The sequence below is a fragment of the Gadus morhua genome, chromosome 2, assembly GCF_902167405.1.
Source record: "Gadus morhua chromosome 2, gadMor3.0, whole genome shotgun sequence".
Taxonomy (NCBI): domain Eukaryota; kingdom Metazoa; phylum Chordata; class Actinopteri; order Gadiformes; family Gadidae; genus Gadus; species Gadus morhua.
Genome location: NC_044049.1, coordinates 1,324,447 through 1,352,216, shown reverse-complemented (window position 1 = coordinate 1,352,216; position 27,770 = coordinate 1,324,447). Strand labels below are relative to the sequence as shown.

General features: G+C 49.1%; 4 protein-coding genes across 4 annotated transcripts in view; 3 read left to right on the top strand and 1 right to left on the bottom strand.

Moving 5' to 3' along the window:
• ccdc137 (coiled-coil domain containing 137) overlaps window positions 1-2,038 on the top strand; it is a 3,430-nt gene extending 1,392 nt beyond the window's left edge. Inside the window, exons 4-6 of the mRNA XM_030374012.1 lie at window positions 287-369; window positions 759-835; window positions 1,068-2,038. Coding sequence (XP_030229872.1) covers window positions 287-369; window positions 759-835; window positions 1,068-1,268 — 361 coding nt within the window. The 3' untranslated portion in view covers window positions 1,269-2,038. The remainder of the gene's footprint in view (window positions 1-286; window positions 370-758; window positions 836-1,067) is intronic.
• Window positions 2,039-4,586: 2,548 nt separating this feature from the next.
• On the bottom strand, window positions 4,587-8,417 carry LOC115556692 (G-protein coupled receptor family C group 5 member C-like). The gene is made up of 5 exons (XM_030373912.1): window positions 8,009-8,417; window positions 6,353-7,355; window positions 5,889-5,998; window positions 5,486-5,605; window positions 4,587-5,345 (listed from the first exon to the last, which is right to left on the bottom strand). Exons 2-5 carry the CDS (start codon window positions 7,344-7,346, stop codon window positions 5,313-5,315), a joined length of 1,257 nt encoding a protein of 418 aa, XP_030229772.1. The 5' UTR covers window positions 7,347-7,355; window positions 8,009-8,417; the 3' UTR covers window positions 4,587-5,312.
• Window positions 8,418-10,191: 1,774 nt separating this feature from the next.
• On the top strand, window positions 10,192-14,431 carry btbd17b (BTB (POZ) domain containing 17b). The gene is made up of 3 exons (XM_030373746.1): window positions 10,192-10,687; window positions 11,926-12,211; window positions 12,617-14,431. The coding sequence occupies exons 1-3, from the start codon at window positions 10,591-10,593 to the stop codon at window positions 13,689-13,691; spliced, it is 1,458 nt and encodes a 485-aa protein (XP_030229606.1). The 5' UTR covers window positions 10,192-10,590; the 3' UTR covers window positions 13,692-14,431.
• A 487-nt stretch (window positions 14,432-14,918) lies between these two features.
• On the top strand, window positions 14,919-27,515 carry LOC115556713 (dual specificity mitogen-activated protein kinase kinase 6). Its single transcript, XM_030373962.1, has 12 exons — window positions 14,919-15,263; window positions 19,047-19,113; window positions 19,336-19,384; window positions 19,827-19,940; window positions 20,554-20,673; window positions 22,171-22,287; window positions 22,446-22,497; window positions 22,812-22,939; window positions 23,347-23,424; window positions 24,086-24,225; window positions 24,749-24,794; window positions 25,383-27,515. Exons 1-12 carry the CDS (start codon window positions 15,245-15,247, stop codon window positions 25,458-25,460), a joined length of 1,008 nt encoding a protein of 335 aa, XP_030229822.1. The 5' UTR covers window positions 14,919-15,244; the 3' UTR covers window positions 25,461-27,515.
• The last annotated feature ends 255 nt before the right edge of the window (window positions 27,516-27,770 follow it).

The following is a 27,770-nucleotide window of genomic DNA, read 5'->3' as shown; positions in this document are numbered from 1 at the left end:
ATGTTCACTTACTATGGGGTTTCGGTTATGCTCTCACTTAGGATGTATCGTTCGTTTGGGGATGAATGCGACAATATATAATTGTGAAGTTAATTATGAAGTTGAATGCTGCCTGGTTCAAAGCTTGTTTTTAAGTGTGTGTGTGTGTGTGTGTGTGTGTGTGTGTGTGTGTGTGTGTGTGTGTGTGTGTGTGTGTGTGTGTGTGTGTGTGTGTGTGTGTGTGTGTGTGTGTGTGTGTGTGTGTGTATTCTCACCATGTACTCAACCCTCCCCTGTATTTTTCAAGGTACAATCAATCCCGATTGAACCGACTGCATCAGAAGAAACTCAACCGACAGGAGAAGGAGATGGAGAAGAACATGTTCATAGGTATTACTGGGGTTTGTTTGTTTGTTTGTTTATTACTGGGGTTTGTGTTTTAACTCAGACCATCGTGAGCGCGGCGTGTTCTTACTAAACGGGCGGCATGTGTCTCAGGAGCCAGAGCGGGTTGTCCGGTTACGGTAACCGGGAGGTTGCTAGTTTAATCCCCGGCTCCTCGAGTGTCGAGGTGTCCCTGAGCAGGACGCCTCACCCTGACTGCTCCTGAAGAGCTGACTGTCACCCTGCGTGGTTGAAGTGAATGTGTGTATGAATGTATGTTAGACAATATTGTAAATTGTAAACTTTGAGTGGACACTGGTTAAAAAATCGCCCTATAAATAGTCTGTTTACCATTTACTAAGCAGTCTCCCCCGTCGCCTCCATCTCTTCTCCAGACAAGGTGAAGTTCGGGGAGGTTGCGATGGAACCCCCCACGTTCACCGCCCAACCCCGGAAGGCCCCAGCAGCCAAGGTAAGCACATGGTTGTGATGTAGTCACTCACTCACTCACACGCACGCACGCACGCACGCACACGCACGTACGTTGCGTACATTGCGTACAGCACCTTTTTTATACCAAGCAGGTAGCTGTTGTGCATCTCACTCAAGTCTACCTGCGGGTAGACAATGGTTTGATGTGTTGGCTGGGAGCCGACCCCAGAAACGTTCCCCCCTACTGATCCCTCCCCCCCCCCTTCCCCCAGAACGCGGTTTCCAAGGGTCTGCTGCTGAACTCGCTGCTGGGCCAGGATGTGGTGTCCACCGTCTCGCCCTCCATGGCCCGGAAGAGGATCATGGAGGAGGAGCGCGTCCGTGTGGTGGAGGCGTACCGCCACCTCAAGAGGCAGAAGCAGCGCAAGCAGGAGCTCAGGGACGCCTCGCTAAAGACCCTGAAGAACCTGTAACCTAGACACACACACACACACACACACACACACACACACACACACACACACACACACACACACACACACACACACACACACACACACACACACACACACACACACACACACACACACACACACACGGAGCAGCTCCATTCGACCTTCTTGGTTTTGAGTCAGAGCTCTGCTCGTGCCATGGCTTGGCGTGTTGGAGAACTGCGACGTAAACATTATTTCTCTATTCTGACGTGGAATGTGGACGTGGGCCTGGTTGTTCGAACTGATGGGCTGACTGGAACGTACCATCTGGGAACGTCCGATGGGGGCTCCCGGTTCCGTACCCAACCGACAGCAGCCGTCTTGCCAATCTGAATATCAGACTGAATATGACCTGTACGAGGTCAAAGACCACCAGCTAAATATATTATATTATGTTGGTCCTTTTTATAACATTATCAGTACAAAACCGTATATACTGTACTGACCCATCATCTGCAGTGTCATTCTTACAGCTGTCATTGACTCTGAAGTTGTAGAGTTTGTATCTTGGTTTCCCCACTAGGTGGCAGTAAACTCGACAGAGTAGAACTCCTATTACGCTGTTTGAGTGAGAGTTTTTTCATCGATTGAATTGGCTTTGTGTGACTTGTGTGACTGGGTGTAAGTGACACACCGTGTAGCTGTTCACACAGTTTGGTTTTAAATAATTGTTTCTAACCTGTTGTTATGATAAACCTGCCATTTTTGTTTATATGAAATGGTTATTAAACGCTTTAAAATAGCACAAATCGACTGGCTTTATTGTGGAACCGTCTTCCAAAACGTCTCATTAAATACATGTTGTCTTGGACGGTTCTGTCACACAATTTCTAACGGGGGGGCGAAAATTTTACCGCCTACGTAATTGCGTTCGAAAATTCCAAACCTGCCTGTCAACGGACGATCGATGACGTAGGAAGGTTCATAAACATTCGCGCTCATTCATTGAGCGTCATAAGACGAAATAACCTTAAACAGATAAAACTAATTTTATAAATGACATTTATTAGCGTTGCTAACTTTATATTTGTATTGTATGTGATTGTTTAATCGCATTTAGCTAGTAAACTGAGTGTATTAACACAAGCTACCTAGACTATGATACACTTTAAACACTCAGTTTACCAGCTAAATTCAATACAATACAAATATAAAGTAAAAAAAAGTGTTATCTGTATTATGTTATTTCGTCTTTGGCAACATGAGCGCGAATGTTTTTTGAAACCTGCCTGGCAACGTACAATCGCGTCGAACTATGACGTAATGTTTCACAAACACGAATTCCGTAGGCGGTACAATTTTATCATACAATTATCATGCAAATCTCTTAAATGACCCTCTGCCAACTTCCTTCTTGATGAATGAGGTCTTTGATCATTGGCTTTGGGAACTGAGAAAACACGGAAAATACTGTTAGGATTTATGTATTTGCGAATGGGTAACGTGTCATCTCCGACCTACATAGGTCGAACTACCTAGTAGCCTACTCGGTATCGGCCTATACTGGAGGAATTGGTTTCTGGAAGGAGAAAATGCCATGGGAACATCTAAGTTCAATATTTGAGATGTTGAACTGTTATTAAAGTTACTAACTAAATGTTACTAAAGTAACATTTAGTTACTGATACTGCATGAACATGTCATTAATGGCAGGGTTCACAGCTTGACGTAGAATCTGCTTAGGTTGAAGGTCACCATCGGGTGAAACGGGATGAACGTCATCCTTCAATGAGGCACTGTTGGGAGCACAAAATGTAAAGTAGTAGGAAAAACAATAAAACTTCAAACGTTTGTTGTCACTCCCACACTGGAAGGATCAAGGGAACTCATGCAAATTGCGGTCACCTCAAAACTTACATCATCTCTTTGCTTATCTGCCCCCTAGAGTCATGAGCGAGAAGCAGGAGAATCATTAACGCTAACCTTTATTTTACCTTTGTGCTTTTGATTTTATGGATGCAAATGAATTCCCTGAAATTAATTTACATACAAGTGCACAGTGATGGTCTTCTGTCCACACGTCCATCGGTACAAACAAGACATGCTGAATGTTTACAGATGGCTGGCGATGGTTGTATAGAGCCCCGTGATCAACACAACCCATCTCTGAAGATGTAATGGGGCAAGGTAGAGAGAGAGGGAGGGAGGGGAAGAGAGAGGGGGAGAGACAGAGAGAGAGAAAGAGATACAGAGATAGGGGAAGAGAGAAAGAGAGAGAGGAGGATGGAGACAGAGACACAGAGATAAAGGAGAAGGGAAGAGAGGGACGGGGGAAGGGAGAGAGAGAGAGCGAGAGAGAGAGAGCGAGAGAGAGCGAGAGAGAGAGAGAGAGAGAGAGAGAGAGAGAGAGAGAGAGAGCGAGAGAGAGAGAGAGAGAGAGAGAGAGAGAGAGAGAGAGAGAGAGAGAGAGAGAGAGAGAGAGAGAGAGAGAGAGAGAGAGAGAGAGAGAGGAAGAGGGAGAGAGAGAGAGAGGGAGAAAGGGACAGAGAGGGGAACAGAGTTTGCCCTCGCTGCTAGGCAGCCGCCCCTAGCCCTGGGATTTGATTGTCCGCGTGTCGTGTGCAAAGATAAACCACATGTAAATAATTATTTAACAAGCTTATTTTTACAAACCAACACACATGTTGCAGCTGGAACGACACTGACTGTGAGGAACACTGATGTTCCTTGTTGCAGCACCGGTTTTGTTTTTTACAGTTTTATCATGTTTTATGACAATTTTTTATTTCTGTTGGAATGGAACCATTCATTTGCATTCCCTACTAAAGGTGTTACGTCATCATGAAGTTACACTCAGCCTCACAAAAGGCGACTAGTGTTTGGCTATCAGTTCATATCAAAGCAGTGGAAAATAGAGCCACTCCATAGAATTGAACTGAATATCTCTATGAATCTATGAATTGTGCCAGTCGCGTTTTGAATGATGATAATTGAATTGATGTGGGATTGAAATCCAGGCTTCTATCGTTCAAGTATTGAAGAGGTCATCCACGATGTTTGACCATAATAAAGTAGGGCCCCTCTCAACCATCGCACTCCCAGTGTCAGTCTATTCCACTGAGATACGGATCTATCGGACGGCGATATCAAAGTGCATGCAAAACATGTCTGAAAAATGTGCTGGAAGTCTTTCACTTTTAACCTCATAGGACTTGATCTGGTCCTGCCTGGTTGATGTCCAATGCATCTTTAATGCTTACCCCCTTCAGGTTTATCCGTCCAGTCGTTACATAACATCTCGTTTGAATGTGATGCACCAAACATCTGAGAACAAAATGTGACAGAGAACGTCAGTTTGAATCTTTTTATGAGATAACTCCTCACGTTTACACGTTTAAAAAGCCAGCAGAACAAGAATAAAATACAATAGGTCAAAAATAGCCAGTGTAGGGAAAATACACTGGAAATACACAGACTTTATGGCAAGTATTTTGGTTAATTAAAACCATACAAAAAAGTGAAATTACTGACTGGTTTGGACTTTCTTAGAGGTCCGAGCACTCTGATCTCTCAGTCTCCTGTAGCGACTAGCATTTTAAAAACATGTTCCCACCGGTATTACCCAGGCAGGCAGATTAACAGACTGTACAAATAATATATCCGCTTTGCCTCGGTTCCTTGTCGCATTTTTAATTTAGCATTCTCACGGCACTGACGCCTAATCCTTACATGACGCACAACCCCGCACACACACACAGACACACACACGCACACCCATACACGAACACACACACACACACACACACACATAAACACACCCAAACACACATTCATTCATGTGTCTCCTCCATGCTGTGGAGACGTACAGAAGCCCGCTGGGTGTGAGGTCGGGCTGCAGTCCCCCCCCAGACCCTTCAGTTAGGGGGACCCCTTCAGTCCAGCCCCCCCCTCCCAATGTTCTGCCTTCAGCCCTCAAGACACTTACAACTACATCAACAACATCAACGCAACAAATACATGGGACAGATTTGTTGCATCCACCAGGTAGGTGGTGATCGAGATCTCTGCACAGTAAGAGAGAAATCACCACAACGGCTTCCTGTTCAAAGCGTTGCCCTGTAGAAGGGAAACAAACAGAAGACAGATTACCAATCATCTCTACTGATCGCCATCAGCGAATCAAGTGCATACGGTCGATGGGGGAGGGGGTGGGGGTTTGGGGGGGGGGGGGCTGGGGGGTTGTGGGGGGTACTCACGCTGTCAGCATGCCGCAGCACAGAAGGAGGAGGGAGGGGCCAAGCTAAGCTCGGGCTGGGGGTCTCCTTGTTCATAGCGGGGGCGGAGGCCATCGTTCCTGCGTTCTTGTGAAAGTCGGTCTTTGGGGAATAACACGCGCACACACACACACACACACACACACACACACACGCACACGCACACACATACAAATGTAAACACACACACACACACACACACACACACACACACACACACACACACACACACACACACACACACACACACACACACACACACAGGCCTACACATTATAATCTGAATCAGAACAGTACTTGGATTCTATTACTATGCTTCCTTTGCTACGAGGGAGGCTGGCACACGCTGAGGGTCGGTCCGTAGAGCGAATGTCAGAGCACTCACGTAGGTCAGGCCCTTGTGGATCAGGGCCATCTCCGTGGGCTGGTACACCCCCCGCCGCAGGTGCCCCGGTCGGGGGCCCTCCGGGGCCGGCGGCGCCTCCGGGAGCGGCTCTGGAGCCACAGAACGGGGATTAGGAAAGAACAATTACAACATTTACATTTAGTCTTTTAGCTGCGGTTGGAAAGGCTGTTTATGAACAAAATGCTAACTACAACATTTACATTTACATTTAGGGAATTGAGCAGACGCTAATATACAAAGCGTCTTACAATAAGTCCATTAGTCAGAAGAGAAACAAAGATATATCTCTGTCGGTACAGTAAGGATGTTGTTAGAAACAAGCACAAAGCACTAACCATCACTAGGTTAACCCATTCCCCGTATACAACAGAGACAGCTAGGATAAGACGCTACACAATGCTAGGTACTGTTTTCCAGAGCCAGGACGTATTGCTCTGCCCCACCTTCCCCTTTGGGCTCCTCCATGGAGAAGGCGGCGTTGTCCATGTACAGGTTGTGGACGGCAGGGGTCCGGTCGGGTCCGTAGTCCAGAGCGCTGCGCCCCGGGTACACGGCGTGCTCCGCGTCCGAGTCCTCCTCCTCGCCGCCCCCCTGCCCGGGGTCCAGCAGCCAGGTCTCCGGGACCACGTAGGTCAGCAGGAACGCCCAGCCGTTGGCCACCAGGGCGACGGCCACGGTGGGGTCGTCCCAGTCGCCGCGGCCCAGCGCCCCGTTCCCGTAGACGTACATCCCGATCCAGGCCGCCCAGAGGGCCGCGGTGAGCAGCCCCGTCGACAGGAGCAGGGCGCCGTCCCGACGCCACCGCCCGTCCTTCTGCGCCAGCGCCGCCACGGCCGTCGCCACGGCGGCCAGCAGCAGCGCCATCACGTAGACCAGCGCCGTCACAAAGTCCTGGTTGGCGATGCTGCAGGACAGGTCGGGCGTGACGGCGGGGGGCGAGAGCGGGGAGCGCAGCAGGGTGATGATCAGCCACTCGGCGTTCACCATCACCTCCACCAGCCAGAGGGCCAGGCCCCCCAGGCCGAGCAGCCAGCCCCGGGGCCCCCGGCCCCCCCCCGCGGACCCCCCGCCCAGCAGCGCCAGCCACAGGCCGTGCGTCACCAGGCAGGCCAGGCACCCGGCGAACAGCACGCCGAAGAGGAAGCGCCGCGCGGCGCAGGTGGTCGAGTCCCGCCCCACGACGAAGGCGAGCGCCAGGCCGAAGAGCCCCAGGGTGCACAGGGTGAAGGCGACCAGCAGGTGCAGCATGCGACGCCGCTGCTGGTCGCCCACCAGGGGCCAGACGCCCAGGAGGAAGACGAGCAGGACGAAGGAGGTCAGCGCGCCGGCGGCCGCCACCGCCTCCACCGCCACGCCCCAGGCGGCGTCCAGGTCACACAGGTTGAAGTAGAGCGGTTTGACGCCGGCGCCGCAGCCTCTGGGCACGCCGGAGGTCATGGCTGTGCACTAGTGGCGAGGAGGGGGTTAGAGTTAACAGGAAAACGAGATTAGGCCTGATGCACAGTGGGGGGGAGTGTTTAGTGGGGGGGGGGAGAAGGGGCCGGAAGAAGTGTCCAAACGAAACTTTAGCGGGGGTTTCGACATTTTTAATTGTTATGGTGTATTACCTACACTGTAACCCTTTGATTTAGATTTACAGCGAGATTCTAACAGTCATCTACTGTATTTACATGATACAGTAGATTAGGCCTACTTTAAAAATAAACCGTACCGTACTGTCATATTGCTGTGAAAAGTTTCACAGTGTATTTTAAACATAATAGTCTGCTCTATTGCCAACCATACGTGGGGTTTGAAAGACGTGCGGTAACTCACATTAGTACACTTAGTTCAGAACAAGGAAAGTACTTTCGATTACTTCCATCAATACAGGGAATAAACCGAGGTCGACGATTAGCCTGCAAAATTAAATCTTTCCAAGTCATGTGAGTAAAAGTAGCCCAACACCGATTCGACTTAAGAATTACACAATCATCAGGAAACAAGGAGAAAACACTGACATCACTCCAACACAATTAACACAATAACATGAAGAAGACTGCTTTAAATTGTCGGTGTCAGACCCAGACTGTGTGAAGGATGGAGGATGCCCTTTGTACCTCTAGATGAGGAGCAGCAGGTCGCCACAGGTGGTCCACAAACGGAGAGAAAAGACCGCAGAAGACCTCCTGATGTCAAACATCTAAATCGAATTCATGTTGAATGACAGAATCGTCTCTGAGACTAGATGGTAGGTGGTTGTCCAATCTGCACCAGCCTCACACACAACTTACTGAACAGTTGGTTATGCTCTATATTTTTATTTTCGGTTGAGGGCCATCAAACTGGATCAAAGTTACCCTATAGTAGTTATATCCACGTCCATTCGAAATGAGCTCCGTGTAGGAGGTCTATAACCAGGCTGTTTACCTGGTGCTGCCCGCTGTGCGCTGCGCTGCCTGCTCAGCTTTGCATGTTACTGCGATCACTCAGCTCAGTGCAGTCCTCATTATCTCTTAATCAGGTTACGCACAATGGCGCTATTATTGTTGTGTCGCAAAAAAAAAAAAAGTCCCAGCTAATTCAAGTTATGTGCACACACTAAACTCTCAGTTGATGTTTTCTTTGACACGCTGGGGTTAATTAACTTACAAACGAATTATATTTAAAAAACAAATTCAGAAATGTATAAACATAAGTTAAATAATATGGGCTTGTGTTAAATTAAAGTGCTATTTCATCCGAATAGACGATGCTTGTACTTTTTATGTTAGTCATTTGGTGGCCATTAGAGGAATCGATTAGAAACTTTCAGACAGTGGTTCATCCGTATCTCACCTTTTAATACAGAGATAATGTTGTGTTTTAATGGTTTTTGAAAATAAAATGTTGAAGCCAATATTCAATTTTAATTGGCTAAATATCATGCTTGGTTCTTAACTGGAAGATTATAATTAGTAATTTTCAGACAGAATAGTATTTTCTTTTTGGGGCGGGGGTTCGCATACCACTATTAAAAATACCCAGTTATTCACTACATGCCTGGGGGTATCAGTATCAATCAATGGCAGCCAGGACACCTCAGTAATGGCTGGGCGGGCATTTAGTTCAGTGCTGAGCTGCAGGGTTTGCGCGGCAAGGTTGGAGCATCGATCCACCAATGGAAAGCCTCCGTTTGGGGGCTTTCATGAATTTAGCCGAGTGTCGATCCGTTCCGTCCAGACCGCGGCCCCGCCAGCAATCCTGAGCCCCGTTAGCAATCCTGAGCCCCGTTAGCAGCGGAGAGAACAATGGTACGAAGGGGAAGGTCAGGAAGAAACCAGATTAAGATATGGATTGGAAGTGCACTCACATCTGTTAGAGCTGCTCTCCTCATTCAGTCCTATCGACGTGTGGTACTTTAGTTTAGCTTCCATTTTTGACACTATGGTAGGCCTACACACTCTGCGTTTAGCCTACCTCGTGTGTCAGATTCCTGTTTTTTGCACAGATTTACATAAGTATCGTTACACAAGCTTCATTATGTTACAACTGTGTTAGGGGAGTTTTAAACGTGTTGTCCAGCCCGAAGTGGTTTCATTAGAGGATCTCAGCTGGGCTCCTCTAGGGATATGACCCATTACTCTCTCAGCTGTGGTGAGAAACTCTCACAGGAGACAGTTTGTCCTGCAAATGAGCCTCACTTGTTCTTCCTGTTCTAAACGTCCATTCCCCTATGAACTAAAGAGTGCAGTCGACATCAAATCATAAGTGCCCAGACATCTTATAAAATCAATTTAAAACTAATGTTTTGATATTGTGTCCATGAGAAAAAAAAAAGCAAATGGCTTACCTCGATGTGTGATTTTGATTTGTTGTTTATTCATAAAAAATGACGTAAAAACCTTATCTCTGTATATATATTTTACATACACTAAAAATATATATATAAACAATACAAATATAAATAATATATTATATATATATATATATATATATATATATATATATATATATATATATATATACTGTACATATATATGTGCACAGTTGCTTTGCATATAGTCAATAATAAGGTCAGTGTGTTGTGTGAGTGGATGTTTACCTCACTATAGACTATATTAATCCCGATTACATTTAGATATTTGCATCAAAAACAACAACCAGAACTAAGAGGCTTAGCGCAACTCCATCACAACAACTGTTGTCTTGTGCAAAAACATTTATGTGAAACGGAGGTGTGATTGGGAAAAATACCCAAAAACAAATTGAGCCGACAGTATATGGAAAGGTTTATCCAATTATAGATCTATTTAGGTTCTGCTCTATTAACAGCGCTGTTAAAAGCTCAACAAAAACAGCGATTGATTTGTAATAGTAACTAACTGACCCTATTTCTAAGCTCCACCAAACATTTAAGCCCAGTGTCTGTCTGGCTCGTGGTCAATGCCGCTTCGGAAAAAAAAGGAGGAATCCCAAATCAAAGCTGAAGCAGTGGCCACACCCCGCCAGACTCTACCAATCAGAGATGGGGGCCAGCATCCTACATAAAAAGTGAGGGGGCACAGGGAGACCAGCAACACACAGGGCAAGGCACCCTACACCACCCTACATTACACCACCTTACAGTACACCAACCTACACCACTCTACACCAATTCACCGCACCCCTGCCAACCGAAGCCACCACCGGAAGAAGAGAAGGGGGAATCGGATCAGAAGAGATGGCTCTGTCGTGCGAACGAGGAGACCTCCTCTTGGGTTATGTGCTGGGGGTCCTGGTTCTCTCCTTCCTCTCCTACCCGGTCTCCGTTGGAGGAGGTAAGCACATCTGGACCTTTTTCTGTTCGCACCCAGTGTCCCCAGTGGCAGAGTGGTAGTTGAGTCTGTTCTGTGTTCCCGGTGCGTCTGACTGTCAGACCCCAGGGGTGGGATGAGAGACTCATCCCACCCCTGGGGTCTGACAGTCAGACGCACCGGGCAGCTCAGCAGCTCAGCTTCAGTCATCTTCAGTCCCAGTCTCTCGCTCCGTCTGTTTGATTCTGGGGAAAGACGTTGCCGTAATACTGGATCCGCCGTCTCCAGAGTTCATTCCTGTCTGATCTAACGATATCATTGTTGTACTTTTCATTTAGGAAAATATACGATTGCTGCATTGTTTGATAGTGTGTGCAAAATTCTTATTTTCTTTCCATTTTAAGATCAGCTGATTTTGAGCATCGGATTATGAGCTGAAGATCCCTCTCATTCTTAAACCTTTCATCCTCATTGCATTCACTTTATGACTCCTTTCTGAGAGAGAATGATTTAGTGATCACTTTATTTTGTACAGAAAGCCAGAAAGGCAAAGAGCAAATCTGACAACGAGAGCTTTCGAGAGGAAATTGGTTTAGCTGTCACCAATCGATGGTTCTGAGAAGCCTTATCTAACTTGCTTGGGGAGACCGGCTCACATCAAAGCAGCTCCTCTGAAGTGGCGTGGGGGCACATGCCTGATAAAAGCCTGATAAGGCTGATGGCTGGGGCTCCGCAGTCTTCATGTGGAATTATTCAGTGTGCCGCTTGCCTCAACCCTGAGAGGAGAAAAGCTCCACAAAGCAGCAATCTGAAACACCCTCAAAGACTAGAAATCTCACATTCTCTCAGTCGGCCGCCATGAACATGAGTGTGTTTCTGTATCGTTGGTTTCTACACGGCCCCGGGTCGTGGGTAGGTGAGCGTGTGGCACCTGTGACCTCACCCTAACTGCTCCAGATGAGCTGGCTGTCGCCTTGCGTGATTGACACCGCCATCGGTGTGTGAATCTGTGCATGAATGGGTGAATACTGGGCGATATTGTAAAGTAATTTGAGCAGCCACTGGTTTGACAAGTGCTGTAGAGATGCAGTCCATCGACTATTCCATTTACTAGCAGGGCAGATAGGGAACTCCTGGTAGTCTGCGATGCTAAACTCTCCCTCTTTAAAGCCTGATGAACGTGGCCATCCTCCCCACCTACACCCAGGTCTCCATCCCTCATCCACCTGTCTCGTGACCTGTCCTCATGTCCTCCTACGCAGCGGCCCTAAAGATGGAGGCCCTGCCAGAGACCGGGGCCACAGTGCTGAACCACTCCATGGCTCTGGTGCAGCGCATGGAGAACCTGATGGCCCTGGGCAACGCCAGCGACGTGTCCCTGCGGGTGCAGACCCTGAACACGGAGGAGGTGAAGGTGCTGCCGGCCCACTCCCTCGTGCTGAGCCTGCAGAGCGACGTCTTCCGGGACCTGCTGCTCGCACGCAACGGCAGCGCCCTGGTGCTCAGCGAGACCGTCGAGTGCGCCGCCGTCTTCGACAAGTTCCTCAGGTGAGCGGAGGAGGAGGATGCGGGAGGGAGGACGGAGGGGTGGTGGAGACGGACGGAGGAGCTGAAAGGAATGACTGGAAGGACAGATCTACTGCTTCAGTCTGAAACAGGGACATTGATGAAATCTGTGGAAGGTGTGAGTGCGAGCAGGCCGTAAAGATCTGACCTGACCAGAAGCCAAACCTTGCCGAATGCTGAGGTTTTGATAACACCAGCCAAAGTACCGAACTCAAAATTATAAATAAATAATACTATCTTAATATAACTACTTTCCATATTATCTTTGAGGGTTCAGTGCGATTCTAGTTCCAAATTGACCTTCCTCATCCAGATTAGCACTCTTAATCCAGTTTCCTCAGACGTTGACGACCATCGATTGAGTTGTTTCCTGTGGTTGGTCCGCAGGTATCTGTACTGTGGGGACATCTCCGTCCGCCTGGACCAAGCCATCCCTCTCCACCAGCTGGCCACCAAGTACCGTGTGGAGGGTCTTCAGCTCGGCCTCACTCAGTTCATGAGCCAGCACCTCTCCAGCGAGTCCCCGTCCGGCCACGTGGTGGGCTGGTACCAGTACGCCCAGCGCATCGGAGACGCCCCTCTGCAGGACAGCTGCCTGCGGTACCTCTCCTGGAACCTGTCCTCTGTGCTGCAGAGCGCCGAGTGGACCTCCGTCAGCGCCGACCTGCTGCTGACCCTCCTGCGCCGCTCCGACCTGGTGGTGCAGAGCGAGCTGGAGCTCTACGACGGCCTGGAGGCCTGGGCGGCCCGCAACCGTCCCGGCGGCCCCACGGCGGAGCGCGCCCTGGAGGCCATCCGCTACGGGATGATCCCGCCGCAGAAGCTCTTCCACCTGCAGAAGAACTCGCCGCTGATGCAGAAACACTACGGCGCCGTGCGGGACCTGCTCTACCTCGCCTTCCAGTTCCACGCCACCCCGCCCGTCCAGCTCGCCAAGTACTTTGAGGTGAACTGCAGCATCTTCACCCCGCGCAACTACCTGTCGCCGGCCTGGGGCGCACCCTGGGTCATCAGCAGCCCCACGCGCGACGACCGCAGCTTCAGCTTCCAGACGCAGCTGGGCCCCAGCGGCCACGACGCCAGCAAGAAGGTGACCTGGAACGCCCTGTTCTCGCCCCGCTGGTTCCCGCTGGGCGCCCGGGCGTCGTACGCCGAGCCGGGCGCCATGATGCCCACGCTGACCGACGGCGGCCGGCCGCGCATCATCGTCACGCCCGCCACCTCCAGCCCGGACTTTGCGGGCGTGAGCTTCCAGAAGACGGTGATGGTGATGGCGCGGCAGCAGGGGAAGGTGGTGGTGCGCCACGTCTACAATTTCCACCAGAGCACGGAGGAGGCCGGGGACTTCCTGGCCGAGGCGGACCTGCAGCGCCGGGCGTCGGAGTACCTGATCGACAGCGCCCTCTACCTGCACGTGGTGGTGAAGCCGGTGTACCACACGCTGATTGTGGCCAAGAAGTGAGCGGAGGCTCCGCCCACAAGCAGTCACTCACCGTAACCACGGCGCTCATATCACAACGCTTGTTTTTGACGTGTCTTTTTGAACGGCTCTTTTTGTCTAAAACCGGTGAGCTGTTTGGTCTTCCAGCCGTTTAGAGTGAGAGTGACGCGTTGTGGTTTTCAACTGTGATGCGATCGGCGGTTCAGTGACAACGTCGCGAAGTCAATCAGGGGATGATTGGGGTTTTGGAGTGACAATCATAGTCAGAAAGTACGATCCTATTTCATAACCCTTTGACTTTCTCATCCGACATCCGAAATAAAAAATAAAACGGTTTTCTGCTTACATTTTGGATATGAAATTAGTTGCTTTGTTTTAATTTCATGTTAATAATTAATTCTTAGATTACACTGTATTTCTTTACACCATTTTATTAGATTAATAGGCCTACAATCATATTTAGACACTATTTCTGTTTCTATAGAATACATGCTATTAAATGTAGGCACATAGGCTACATGTAATGGCTTGCATATGGATGCTATTCAAGAAACCAACTAATAATCTCCTTGTCATTTTATAAAATATAGTGTGCTATTTAGTTACTTTAAGGGCACACATCATTGTTTAGATCCCACATAGACCTACTAGTAAAATAATATTCCTTTTATTTTCCGTACCGAAATTGCAGTTTCAACATTTTCAGTGACAATTTGTTTGAATGTAATTTTCCACCAAAATAAAAATAATTGAAAACCTTTCGGCTATCTTGAATTGTCTTCTTACATGTTAACAATTAAGCAAATAAATGTTAAAATAAGTATTCAACCTACATGTTATAACTTTTAGATATTATATAGGCCTACTGTATATAATATATATATATATATATATATATATATATATATATATATATATATATATATATATATAATATAATACATGATATAAAAGAACATACAATATATATCATAATATATATATATATAGGCTATATAATAATAATAATAATATTAATAATAATAATAATAACAATAACAATAATAATAATAATAACATATATTATTATAATGTATCATGTCTTATAATATATAAATTATATTATATTACATATATTATATATTTGATACGTTGATACGTAGAGTATCTAAAATCTAAAACACTAAAAACGTAAATCCTTTATTTAACATTTTCTCCGAAAGAAAACTACACTGTCCACAAACCCCGGGCCGGAAGTACGTCATTACGCACACGCGTCTTTGGCTCCCTCAGCTGTCAGACTTTGGCCACCCTAAAGTGCAGTTTGGGTTCCTCCGTGGGGATCTTTCGGACGTCACTTTGCGGTCGGAACCCGTGCAGACTTCGCGCGATCGGTCGGTAACGCGCAGACTCGGTGCGTAACGCACGGACGGGCTGCACGAAAAAGGACGCGCGATCCGAACATCGCTGCTGGTTTTTTGCACGACAAGCCGCCGCAAATCCTGAGCGGTTGGAGGGTAGATGTCGGGAGGGAGGGAGTGAAAAAGGCAAAAGTCTTTGTGCTTCCCTTCCCCCCTCATCAAAGCGTAGGGGAAATGTCTGTCTCCAAAGGAGGTAAGGATTGACCTGAGCTTGTTCCATAACGTGTCTGGCTTCCCGGTTCCGGGATGGGACCGGGGGGGGGGGGGGGGGGCGGTGTTGCATTAAGTTAGCAGATGAGGAGCTGCATGGTGGGTAGAAAACGCCAGCCGAGCGTCTTTCCTGCTTCTATCATTACGCAAATTTGGCGGTGGGAGGGGGGGGGGAAGAGAAACACTCAAGCCTCAAGAAACTTCTGCTAGACTCTTTTACAACAGCCTCCGTTTATGTACCGGGGGTGACCTTACACCAGTGTTTGGATGTCTAGTGCGTGCGTGTGCGTGTGCCTGCTTGTGCGTTTTGTAAAAACTATTTCACAACCAGCAGTGTGTGAGTGGCGGACTAGTGGTCTCCCAGCCTGCACTGGTGCAAACCCGCTGCTGTGGTTCTAAACCACCAGCAGCAGCAGCAGCAGCAGCAGCCAGGTTGTTGTTCTTCTGCAGTGACATGTCGTGTGGGTGGTTTGGTTTGCATTCAAGCCGAACGTGATACTTTCAACCTGCACGACGTTCATATATAAATATATATATCCTAACTACAACTAATAACATGATGAAGGTGAGGAGTATTTTCTGACCCGGGGTTCATACTGACGTTCTTCTTCTGGAACAACAACCGCATTGTGGGAAAAACAAACCCATCGTGGAAAATCAAGCTACTTTTCCTGTGCGAGAGAGACACGGTGATGATGTCAATTTACATTTCAAGTTCACCGCGTGCTGTTACACAATCATACTAGCGTTACCATGGTGGGAGTACACATTGTTTCAGAGGGCTGTGCGGAGCGGCCCTCGGCCTACCCTGGCATGTTGTGACTCGCAGCGGCGTTCACCAGTGGAGAAGTTCTTTGTTGACAGTTCACTGGCTGAAAGCAATCTTGCATAGCTCTCTCTCCACGAGGTCTGTGCGGGCTTTTTGGTTCCCTTAACACACCCAAAGGTTTCCTGAAGATTTTCTTTTTAAATAGTTAAGGATTGCTTAATGGCTTGGGCAGGCTCAAGTGCATTGAAATGCCATTCCTAGTAGTGCTTACGCATGCTTGGAGAGACCCAAGTATCCCCCGCTCAGATTGGGTGTTATGTGAGATAATCTGTGCATGACTCATCGTAGTCCATATATGGAGCAAATCTGGCTTGTTGTCGGTGACTTCTTACTCAGCTATTGACGCTTTGATCGAATGGAAAGTCCAGAATTTCTCCTCTTCAATTGTCCTACAGCTTGAATAATATCCTGATTCACGCTCCCATCTCCCTACATAGCTCCCCTGTGTACCTGATTCACTTTCACGTCACCCACCACAGTTAGTTTCAATGTCATTATTTATATGAGGACTTATGAGGGCCGGTGCCAACCACGGTAAACTCAAGTGTGAGGGGGTAAGGGGGGAGGTTCAGATCACGTCCAGAACGAGGAAAGCCAGCGGTCAGGCCACGGAACCTGACGTGTAATAATTGCCCCGGGGTAATGACAGCTGTCGAGGTTTGAGGATCTGTCCAGTCTTGAATGACTGACGATGAATCATCCTGCACCGACCACAGGCCTGGCGGTGGCCGACGCACGTACACGCTCGGACACAAATACACAGGCAGACAGACAGACAGATGCACACACAAACACTCACACATGCACACAGTCCCTCACACACACACACACGCATGCACACAGACCCTCACACACATGCACATCCATAAGTTGTGGTGAACATGTGGTTGTGTTTGGTTTGTGAGGGTTGGTTCTGCAGACAAACGTCTGTCAATCCGTGTGTCTGCAGGAAATCTGTCGTTCGTTTCGATTCGTGGATTCCGTGAAAAATGCAAACCATTTGCTCCTTTACAGAAATGCAAATATTTGGTTGCTAACCTCATCCTGGAAACGGATCATGTTTGGTTTTTGTTGGCTGCCTGTCGGCAATCAAAGGCAGCATATGCTATCACAACAAGGCTCGGGTTACACCGTGATGGACGTATGCCATTAGTCATGACGTGTGTAGGCTACATGATTCATGCTAAAGGGTCTCTGCATGCACAACGATAAGCTGTGCGTCAGAAGCAGAGGGCTGCATTGTTTTGAGGGACGGGAGAGGGTTTCTTAGCATTCTAAAAATGGATCCGCAGTCTGCATGAGCTAACCTGACTGCTATGCGCTCAGGCATGCAGCCTTCTTCATGTCCTATATTCCATAGCGTGAGTGCAGGGGGGCTGCCTGTTTGGCTGCAGATCGCCTCTCCAAACCCGGCCCTTCCCCTGCAAGAACAAAAGGCTGTTTCAGTTGTTATGTCACAGAAGGAGATTTGCTCTTAATTTAGCTTGCATGGAGGAAACGCACACTCCTATTCTTTTTTCGGTCTCAGCTTATATGTTCAGAGCACACTAATGATGTTCTCTCTCTCTCTCTCTCTCTCTCTCTCTCTCTCAATGGAAAGCACATTTGGCCTGCTTTAATCACACTGTCTCATGGGGATTCCAGGCAGACCTGTTTGAGGCCGTGCAGTATTGGTGATACCTGGTGAATTGAGGAAATGCGCAGAGCATGCATGGCTTTTTCTGCATAACTCGCTGAACAAAATGATCCTTTATGCAAATTGCATTGGACTAAGCTTGCACCAAACATTCTTGCCCAGCATTTATGATGTTTACGAGATTGGCAAGATTGCAACCAGTTAAAAAACACAAACTGTTCTGTGTGCAGCTTTCCTGAATGTCTGTTTTGCCTTGAAGTAGCCTTCCAAAACAACCCAACAGGACAAAGCGACATAGCCTGCCCTAATCCTGCACAGCCCAGGTCAGGGGGAAAGTTTATCTCCAGCCGAAGACGTCAAGGGGACAGAAACGCCGCAGTTCTTAAACAAATAAATAGCATTTTCACATAATTCCCCGGGTCTTATCAGGCGAGTGTCCGTGTCACTCTGGCCGGACGTTCCTGCCGTTCTGCGGGAAAGTCCCTGGCCTAGTTACTGCAAAGAGTCCCTGAATTGGGGCCGCTTTCACCGCTGACTGCAGGGAACATAACTTCTCCTTGTCCCGCTGCCAGGTATTGCGAAAAAAAAAGGATGTGAAGTGAACGTAGCAACGGCTGGTGGTGGTGCGGGGGGGGGGGTTCTTTGGCATTGATTAACCGAGGCGTGCAGGAAGGGAACCAGCCTGGACGGGCAGGAAGACGCCGGCCTCCCCTCCTAACCCACTTCCTCCTCGCAGCGTCTGAGTCACGATTAGTCAGCCACCTTTGGCCCGCTGCTTGGCGGCCGCCGATGGCTCGTGCTCCTCTCCCGTCGGATTACAGATCAGCACAAGTGTTCAGCGCCAATCAAACGCAGCTGCAGGCGGCCGTGGGCGTTATTACCCGCTCACTCGCGTTTCGTTTTAAGGTTTCGGCCGCTGCGTTGGTTAAGCGGTCGTTGGGGTGTTTAAACGGTACCGCGTTTATCCAGAGCTTTTCTAACCAGCGGCCACTCGAAGCGTTTTACAACACTGCCTCACATTCACCCGTTCACGCACACACTCGCACGCCGACGGCGGAGTCAGCCACGCAGGGCGACAGCCAGCTGGTCGGGAGCAGTCAGGGTGAGGTGCCTTGTTCCTCGACACTCTAGCTAGGAGGAGCCGGGGATCGAACTAGCAACCGCCCGGTAACAAGTCAACACACTCTACCCCCTGAGCCACATGCCGCCCCCCCTTTTTAAAGCGAAGGAGTGTGAATTCTGTGTTTTGGTTTCTGACCGGTGCTCTCTCTCTCTCTCCCCTCCCCCCCCCCCCCCCCCAGGGAAGAAGAACCCACGGCTGAGGCTTCCCACCGAGGTCTTTGTCCCGACCGCTCCGGCTGTCGCCGCGTAAGTCACCCCCCCCCCCCCCCCCCCCCCCTGCCCATACACACACAGGAAGTATGCCTGGCATTGCTTTGTGTTTCTAATAAGTCAGCAAGGTGCGAACACGCTGTTGCATACCTGGTGCACAAGAGGTGCACTGTTGACACTGTGCACTGTTGACAACAACATCCTGTTTGGCTCGCTCTGCACTCGTCTCTGTTTGAATACAACCTGTCTCCCCCACAGACCCCCTCGTGACCTGGACTCTAAGGCCTGCGTCACCATCGGAGACAAGGTACACACACACACACACACACACACACACACACACACACACACACACAGGTACACACACACGCACACACAGGTACAGACACACACACACACAGGTACACACACACACACACACACACACACACACACACACACACACACACACACACACACACACAGGTACACACACAGGTACGCACACACAGGTACAGACACACACACACACACACACACACACACACACACACACACACACACACACACACACACACACACACACACACACACACACACACACACACACACACAGGTACAGGTACACACGACGTACACACGACGTACACACGTCCCCCCTGCTCCATACCCGTCTCCGTCTTCTCCAACCCACTGCACACCTCCCCCCTTATTGATCTGCCCCCCCCCCCCCCCCCCCCCCCCCTCCGTCCGTCCGCTCCGTCCTCCAGAACTTCGTGGTGAAGGCGGACGACCTGGAGCAGATCGAGGAGCTGGGGCGCGGGGCGTACGGCGTGGTGGACAAGATGAGGCACGTCCCCAGCGGCGTGATCATGGCTGTGAAGGTGGGTCTCTCTCTCTGCTGCTCGGGTTACCTGGCCCCCCCGGTCGCTGGGGGCGTCTGAAATAGCTCCGTGAGTCACGGCTTACCGCGCTCTAACCAGTCGCGTCCGGCTAGGAGCGCGTTTGGCCTGGTTCAGAGATACTGGATGTTATGGGCACTGGTCGGGTTTAGTATGGAGGAGAGGTTTTCTAGTGGTAGAATAGGCACAGACAGACAGGTACATACACAGACAGACAGACAGGTACGTACTCAGACAGACAGGTATTTACTCACTCAGACAGACAGACAGGTACATACTCAGACAGACAGACAGGTATGTACTCAGACAGACAGACAGACAGACAGACAGACAGACAGACAGACAGACAGACGGGTACATACTCAGACAGACAGGTATATACTCAGACAGCCAGACAGACCGGTACATACTCAGACAGACACATACTCAAAACAGACAGGTACATACTCAGACAGACAGCCAGACAGACGGGTACGTACTCGGACAGACTGACCGGAGGAAAACACACATGGAGAGACCTGCGATACATATGGAGATGAGGACAAGCATGTCCATATAAGTGCAACAATAATTCAAAATGTCCCCCCCGCCCCAGAGGATCCGAGCGACGGTCAACACGCTGGAGCAGAAGAGACTGCTGATGGACCTGGACATCTCCATGAGGACCGTGGACTGCTTCTTCACCGTCACCTTCTACGGGGCGCTCTTCAGAGAGGTGAGGGGAGGTCAACGCTAGAGGTCATCCCATTCCATTGCTTCCTTCCTGATTGCGATTTCCAAACTCGAGTTTCGGCCGACGCCGAGTATATACCGATGCAGCATCTTGCATTGTAACTACTAACAGCACATGTTCTTATTAAAGGGTTCTCTTACAATGACGTTCTCTTACATTTACATTTATTATCTATAATAACAAATTAGCTTGAGCATCCACGTTCTTCTGACTTCGTACCTCTAACGACTTAGATCGGAGTTGACACGTTTCCCATTCCGATGTTCCGTTCTCCGACCGTTAACATACGCACCGTAACATCACGTGTACGTCATGTGTTCAGTGTCGCGTCATGGCATCAGATCGGCGCATGGACTTGCGTACTCGCCGATACCCGTTACTGCATTTTACGGCCGTATCGGAAGGATTTCCGATACTGGTATCGGTATCGGAACTGCTCCAGCTCACGTCCCCCCCCCCCCCCGGACGCTGGGTTCAGCTGGTCTCTGTGCGGCGAGACGGCCCCGATCACACGACGCGGTGCGTGGTCTGTTGTGCTGGGGACCTGTGAAGCGTTTTACAGCCCGCCCCCGACGGAGGAATGCCGGGTTCCTTAGCAACACCTGGGTTCAGCCAGCGGCCGCGGGCAAACTCGCCGCCGGTCCCGCTGTGGACGTCGTCATGGCGATGCAGCTATTTATTGTAGCTTGTCTGTGAAGTTAGCGTTTTGGTGTGCGATGGTTTTGTCTCGTTGCTGAACACGACTGACTGTTATTCAGGGTTTGGATAGAAGCGCACAGCTGTGATTTTTGTTTGCTGATGTTCCCTTGCTAAACAAATTAGCTTGTTAAAAAAGGACACGTTTCTTTCAGATTAGACTGGTTCTAAGGTTGGACATCAGGCAATATTTAACACTAATATTTAACACATTAGGTCACCGATATCGATTCTCAACAGGTATCTCTTCCTCATATCAAGGACTTGTGTAAACAAGATTGATCTGGAATGAATCGTCTCTCAGTGATCTTTAGAGACGAGGAAGCAAAGAGTGAATATTGAAGTTCAGACTGATTCATCCCTGTGATATGAATCATATCATGCTGTTATACATACATCCCTGTGATATGAATCATATCCCAGGGATGAATCAGTCTGATCTTCAATGGAACATCATATCATCTGATGTTCCATCCGTCTGAGTATGTCAATGTTTTAAAAATGGCCATGTTTTTTAACAGCCATGGTCAGGGTGTTGAATACCATTCAACCCCTCATATAAAGTAGATTCTTGGGTGGCTTGTAACCGGAAGGTTACTAGTTAGATCCTACTAGCCGAGTGTCGAGGTGTCCCCGCCTCACCCTGACTGCTCCCGACGAGCTGGCTGTCGCCCTGCGTGGTCGACTCCGCCGTCGGTGTGTGGATGTGTGGGTCGGTTTTGGATGGAAGCTAAATGTAAATGTGACCGCTCACGGTCCTTCTGCGCTGGGTCTGTTTCCCAGGGGGACGTGTGGATCTGCATGGAGCTCATGGACACGTCTCTGGACAAGTTCTACAAGAAGGTGATCGAGAAGGGCATGACCATCCCCGAGGACATCCTGGGCAAGATCACTGTGGCGGTGAGTCCTCCTGTTGAGGTTCTCGTGGAAACGGGGGCCGATGGGCGTTGTTAGGGACCCTCTTTGTGTGACGTTGAGGTCGTTTGATGGGCGGTTCGACGGCGTGTTTCCCAGAGGGCTTTGCTCAGCTCCTTACGTTGACTGTGTTTCCTCTACAGATCGTTAAGGCGTTGGAACACCTGCACAACAACCTGTCCGTCATCCACAGAGGTAAGGGGCTGCTTTAGAACTGGACTATTATGGGATGGCTAAGGGGATGAAGGGTGATGTTATCGAAACCAGTGTTTTGTTAATATGGAAAAGGTAATGTGAATCATATCTCATTAAGTATGGTTGCACAAATAAAGAGACAACCAACAACTTTCTCGGTAATGGAAATTAATAATTGTTTTGTCATTGTTACACCGAAATAAACTCCTCACAGTATTAAATAAATTCCGATACATACTTACACTTGCAGAAAAATATTGCATGTGTTCACCTTGCGTCGTGTTTCGTTCAAAACGATGTTGATGTGTCTGCAGACGTGAAGCCGTCCAACGTCCTCATAAACACCCAGGGCCAGGTGAAGATGTGTGACTTTGGCATCAGTGGCCACCTAGTGGACTCGGTCGCCAAGACGATGGACGCCGGCTGTAAGCCCTACATGGCGGTAAGTACACCCAGAAAACGCTTGGCAACCGGATAGAGTCTGAGCTAAGTTCAAGGCTAAGCTGGCCGGGTTACAATCACTCTCTGGAGAGTACACAAACTACACAATCTGTGTCGTTTAACAAACACATCAGATAAACTGAAAGCTTTTTCAATCAATGTTATTTATTCAGTCAACAAGTAGACAAACTACATTGTTCCTCCGGAATACAACACATCTATCTATGGGTCATTCAGCTCTAACTCTAGCTCAAAGTAGTGAGTGAAAACTAACCGCTGCAATTGGGCAAGCTAACATAGTGCAGCTTTAACTAATAAAAACACGTACACAAGCTACACATTCTTGGCCATAGTTTGAAAAAAGAAAAAAGAGTTGATTAATGATTCTGTTTCCTGCTCTCTCTTCAGCCCGAGCGGATCAACCCCGACCTGAACCAGAAGGGTTACAGCGTGAAGTCAGACATCTGGAGCCTGGGCATCACCATGGTGAGCCTTTTAAACCGTACCCCTCAAAGAGCCAGTGAACCCCTGTTCCAGCTCCGTTCACAACATGGGGGCCGCGTCGTCCCCACGGTAACAACCCACGGGAACTCTGTGACGCTCCTCGATCTACTGTCTTTGATCGAAGATGGAACCACGTTTGTTATGCTAACGCCGAACGCGAAATACAAACCCGTCGTTGGCTCACTGAGTCCTACTAATCGTATTACGGGATACGTTTTACGCTGGTATCGCTAGGAGCACGTCAGTCTATCGTCTGCACTCTGTGACTGGGGGAGGTCTTTAAACCTCACCCCAGCCCCAGCGTGACTTTCATAGCAGTGTAGTAGCGGTCACATTAGCAGCAGCAGCAGCCCCTAGCATTACGAGTAGCAGCCGTGCTAGCAGTACTAGTAGCGCTAGCTAGCAGAACTAGTAACTTTAGCAGTAGCAGAATTAGCACTAATTGCCGCATTAGCACTAGTAGCCGCATTAATACTTGTATCAGAAGTGCTAGCAGCTGCAGCAGTAGCAGACGTAGAAGCAGTAGTAGTGGTTCCAGCATTACTAGAAGCAGCAGAATTACTGGTACCAGTATCAGCCCATGTTCGACGAGTGGTCTTCCCTCGCTGTGGTCTGACCGCGGTCTCTCCCCCCCCCCCTCCAGATCGAGCTGGCCATCCTGAAGTTCCCCTACGAGTCGTGGGGCACGCCCTTCCAGCAGCTGAAGCAGGTGGTGGACGAGCCGTCCCCTACGCTGCCCGCTGACACCTTCTCCCCTGAGTTCGTAGACTTCAGCTCCCAGTGGTGAGCATGACCGACCCCCCCCCCCCATTACCGCAAACCCCTACAGACCAGAGACCCTCCCCTACTGACCCCCTCCCCTCCCCTCCCCCTCACATTTACATTCAGCATTTTTAACGCTTTTTTCCAAAGCGACTTGCAATCAGAACATTGCACAATGCAAAGCACTAACAACCGCCATGTTAACCCATTCCCCGTCTACAACAAAGATAGATGGGATAAGACGCCACACAATGCTAATTAAAAAAATTTCAGTGCCAGGACGTACAACATACATTAAGTGCGTAAGCAGTTGCAGCCGGCGTCCACCAGGGGTCGCTCTACTGCTTGTTTTCACCAAATGGAGGCACCGCAGTAATATCATGTACCTGAGGCTGCAGTTCTAGGACCGCATTTTTGGGGCCCCTGTTTTATGTTGCTTGTTACCGCAATCATCAGCTGGACCTGGCCTCAGGGCCTTGTTATATTCATTCCTTTGTTCATTCGGTTGAATGTGGTTTTGATTTCCAATGTTTTGACATTGCAGCTTAAGAAAAAAACCGGGTGAGAGACCAGCCTACACAGAATTAATGGTGAGTACACCCCCCCCCCCCCCCCCCCCCCCCCCCACCCCTTCTCAATATAGTGCTTTAATTGTACAGGAATATACTTAACATGATGGACAGCAGTAATCCGTAATCTAGTATTATATTAGGGGTTACAAGGTGTGCATTCCACGGAATCACTCAACCACACTAAGTGGTTTGCTCGTGGTTATGAATCCTGAGGCCGTTCGTCTATACAGGACCTCTAACGAGACCTTCAGAAAAAGATATGGCTCGCTCAAATTGATCATTAAATATCCATAGCTGTTATCTGCGGTCCCCTGGGACCCCATATGCAATCAGGGGGGCCCAGAGTGGGGGTCCGATACCAAGTTTCGGGGCCACTGGCCTAGTAGCCAGTAACGTGTTCATAACCAGTCAATCTCAGCCTATATTTTCAGTTTCTCATTTTGGCCACTAGAGGGCAGGCTCGCCTAGCGTTTTCAACAACATAAAGACGACTATTGCTTGGCTGGTTTAAACTATCGCTGTTTGAGTTGAGGTGTCGCGAGTGCGACCACAATAAAGGATTATTTTTTTAACAATTTGTTTCCTCTGTTTTCTTGTGTGTCTCAGCAACATCCGTTTTTCACCGTGCACGACTCCAAAGACACGGACGTGGCCTCTTTTGTCAAGGTCATCCTGGATGACTGACCGCCCCTCGGGGCCACACCCCCACCCCCAGGGTAGGCGGGACCTTCTCAGCAATGCACCAATGGCCTACCCTCTTTTTTTTTTTTCATTATTTTTTTTTTTCAAGCTCACTGGAATGAAATACTTGGACTTGGTTACACACACACACACACGTACGCTCACACACGTACACTCACACTCACATAGACATATACTTACACACACACACACAAAGATACACGCACACATAGCCACACACACACACATAGACGCACACACACGCATATAGACACACACACACTATGCTGGGAGGGGGGACCCAAAGACTTGAACCACCCCAGCGGCACTGAACCCGGAGGTGGTTAGTGAGCTGCTTTAGTCCATACGGCCGACAGGTTAATTCACTCCCATTTATACTACCACACCAACATGTACTGAACTCTGATAAAACTCCCCCCCCCCCCCCCCCCTCTTTTTATGAATGGACCTTATTATACATTGTTTGTTCGCCCTTTTTTCTCTGCTATGCTTTGAGTTTCATTCGCAACAGAGAAAATGGTTGTTGTTGTTGTTAATGTTGTGCAAGGAAAGCTATATCTTCTGTGTGTATTTTTATTGCTCCTGTTGTGTTGGGTTGCGTGCCACACACAGACACGCACACCTGTTCAGAAGGTTCTCGGTTCTGACCCCTGGTTGCATGATGGCCAGAAGGCGATGTCCTCATTTTTTTCTATCCCTCAGAGGTCATCCCCTCTGAGGTCAGAGGTCATCCCCAGGTAGACAAACCATCTTGTCCGACCGATTCGACCCTCTTTTCTCCATTCATCTTTTTCGTGTTTTTGTAGTCGATAAATCAGCAAATCAGCAATCAGCCTGATCAGCATTATCCAACTCGCGACTTTATATATCTCCGTATTCTGTGCCAATTTCAGTAGTTCTGTTGCCGTCTCATGAACTGATGTGTGTTCTCCAACACGTTCCTCGGGCGACTCTCGCCGTCGTCTTCTTCTCCTGCGCCTCCTCGCCTGCCTGCCTGCCTCACGCTGGAGTCAGTGCCGTCGTCTAACCCCAGGGCGCTCGTTAGTTTTCAGAGATCGTTATGTTCAGAGATATCTTTATGCCTTAGTGTGCGTTCAGGACGTTGGATATAATTTATGTGTTGAAGATGTAAATACCAGATTTCTCGTTTTTCTCTCTTTCCCCCCCCCCCCCCCCCCCCCCCCCGCTGTAACCGGGCGCTGTTTTGTTATCTGGGAAACTAACTCTCTGGGGAGGGGGGGGGGTGCGGTTAACTCCTCCCAGGTCCTTCCGCGTGGAGGGCTGTGTCCCATCAAGCTCCGCCCCTCAACCCCCACGAACGCAATCTCATTCTGCGTGTTCGTTTTTTAGCATCTGTAGGGAGAGTCATTGGATGAAGGGGAGGAGGGTGAGTGTGTGGGGGGGGGGGGAGCTGGGGGGGCAGCCTCACCTATTCCTCTGTGACCGTACTATGCACCATATCACTGACCCCCCCCCCCCCCCCCCCCTTCGAGAGGCATTCGACCTGCGGCATTTCTTTTTAAAGCACCTTCCTCCCCCCCAGTGTTCAAAGCTGTGATGGTGGTTTGTTATGGTCGGGCCCCCCTCTCTCTCTCTCCCTCTCCCCCAGGGCCAGAGCTCTGGACCTGGGGGGTTTACACTGTAGTGCGGCCCTCCCCCTCATTAGCAGCCAATCGAAACACAAAAACTAGTCTGGGAATTAGGAGCACATTGGATCGACCAATAAGAAGGGAAACGCAGAGCAAGCCGCAAAGAAGCTGCTCTCTTTTAATTTTGTGTCTTGTTGTTATTTTCTTTATTTTATTTTTCTCGGTTTTGTATCGTTCTTTTTTTCCTCCCCCTCCGCTCTCCTTGGCCGGCCCCTTTCTGTGGTCGTGTCCGCAGGATGTTTTAATGCTGATCCCCCCCCACCCCCCCCCCCCCCTCCCCCTCAACCCTCCTTCTCCGGTGGGATCAGCAAACTTGAACTATTGGAAGACGTAAAAAAAAATACTAAAAAGTACAAAAATAAAGGCTTTATTCTTCAATAAAAAACAACACTGGGTGGAATTCATTTCAGTCTCTGCAGGTGGAATCTGTGTGGTGGACAGCTGACCTTTTGAGTAGGCCTTTGGAGTCAAAAATGTGTCTCGGCAAACTGTGGAGATGTTAGGGATAGTGGACCTGATGGGATTCCTGCGCCACTGATGGCTCCAGCTGGGACTTGCAGAACAACATAGTTTGAGCATTTTCTACCTTGCCATGTCTCAGTCGGACACGCACACACACACACAGACAGACAGACAGACAGAC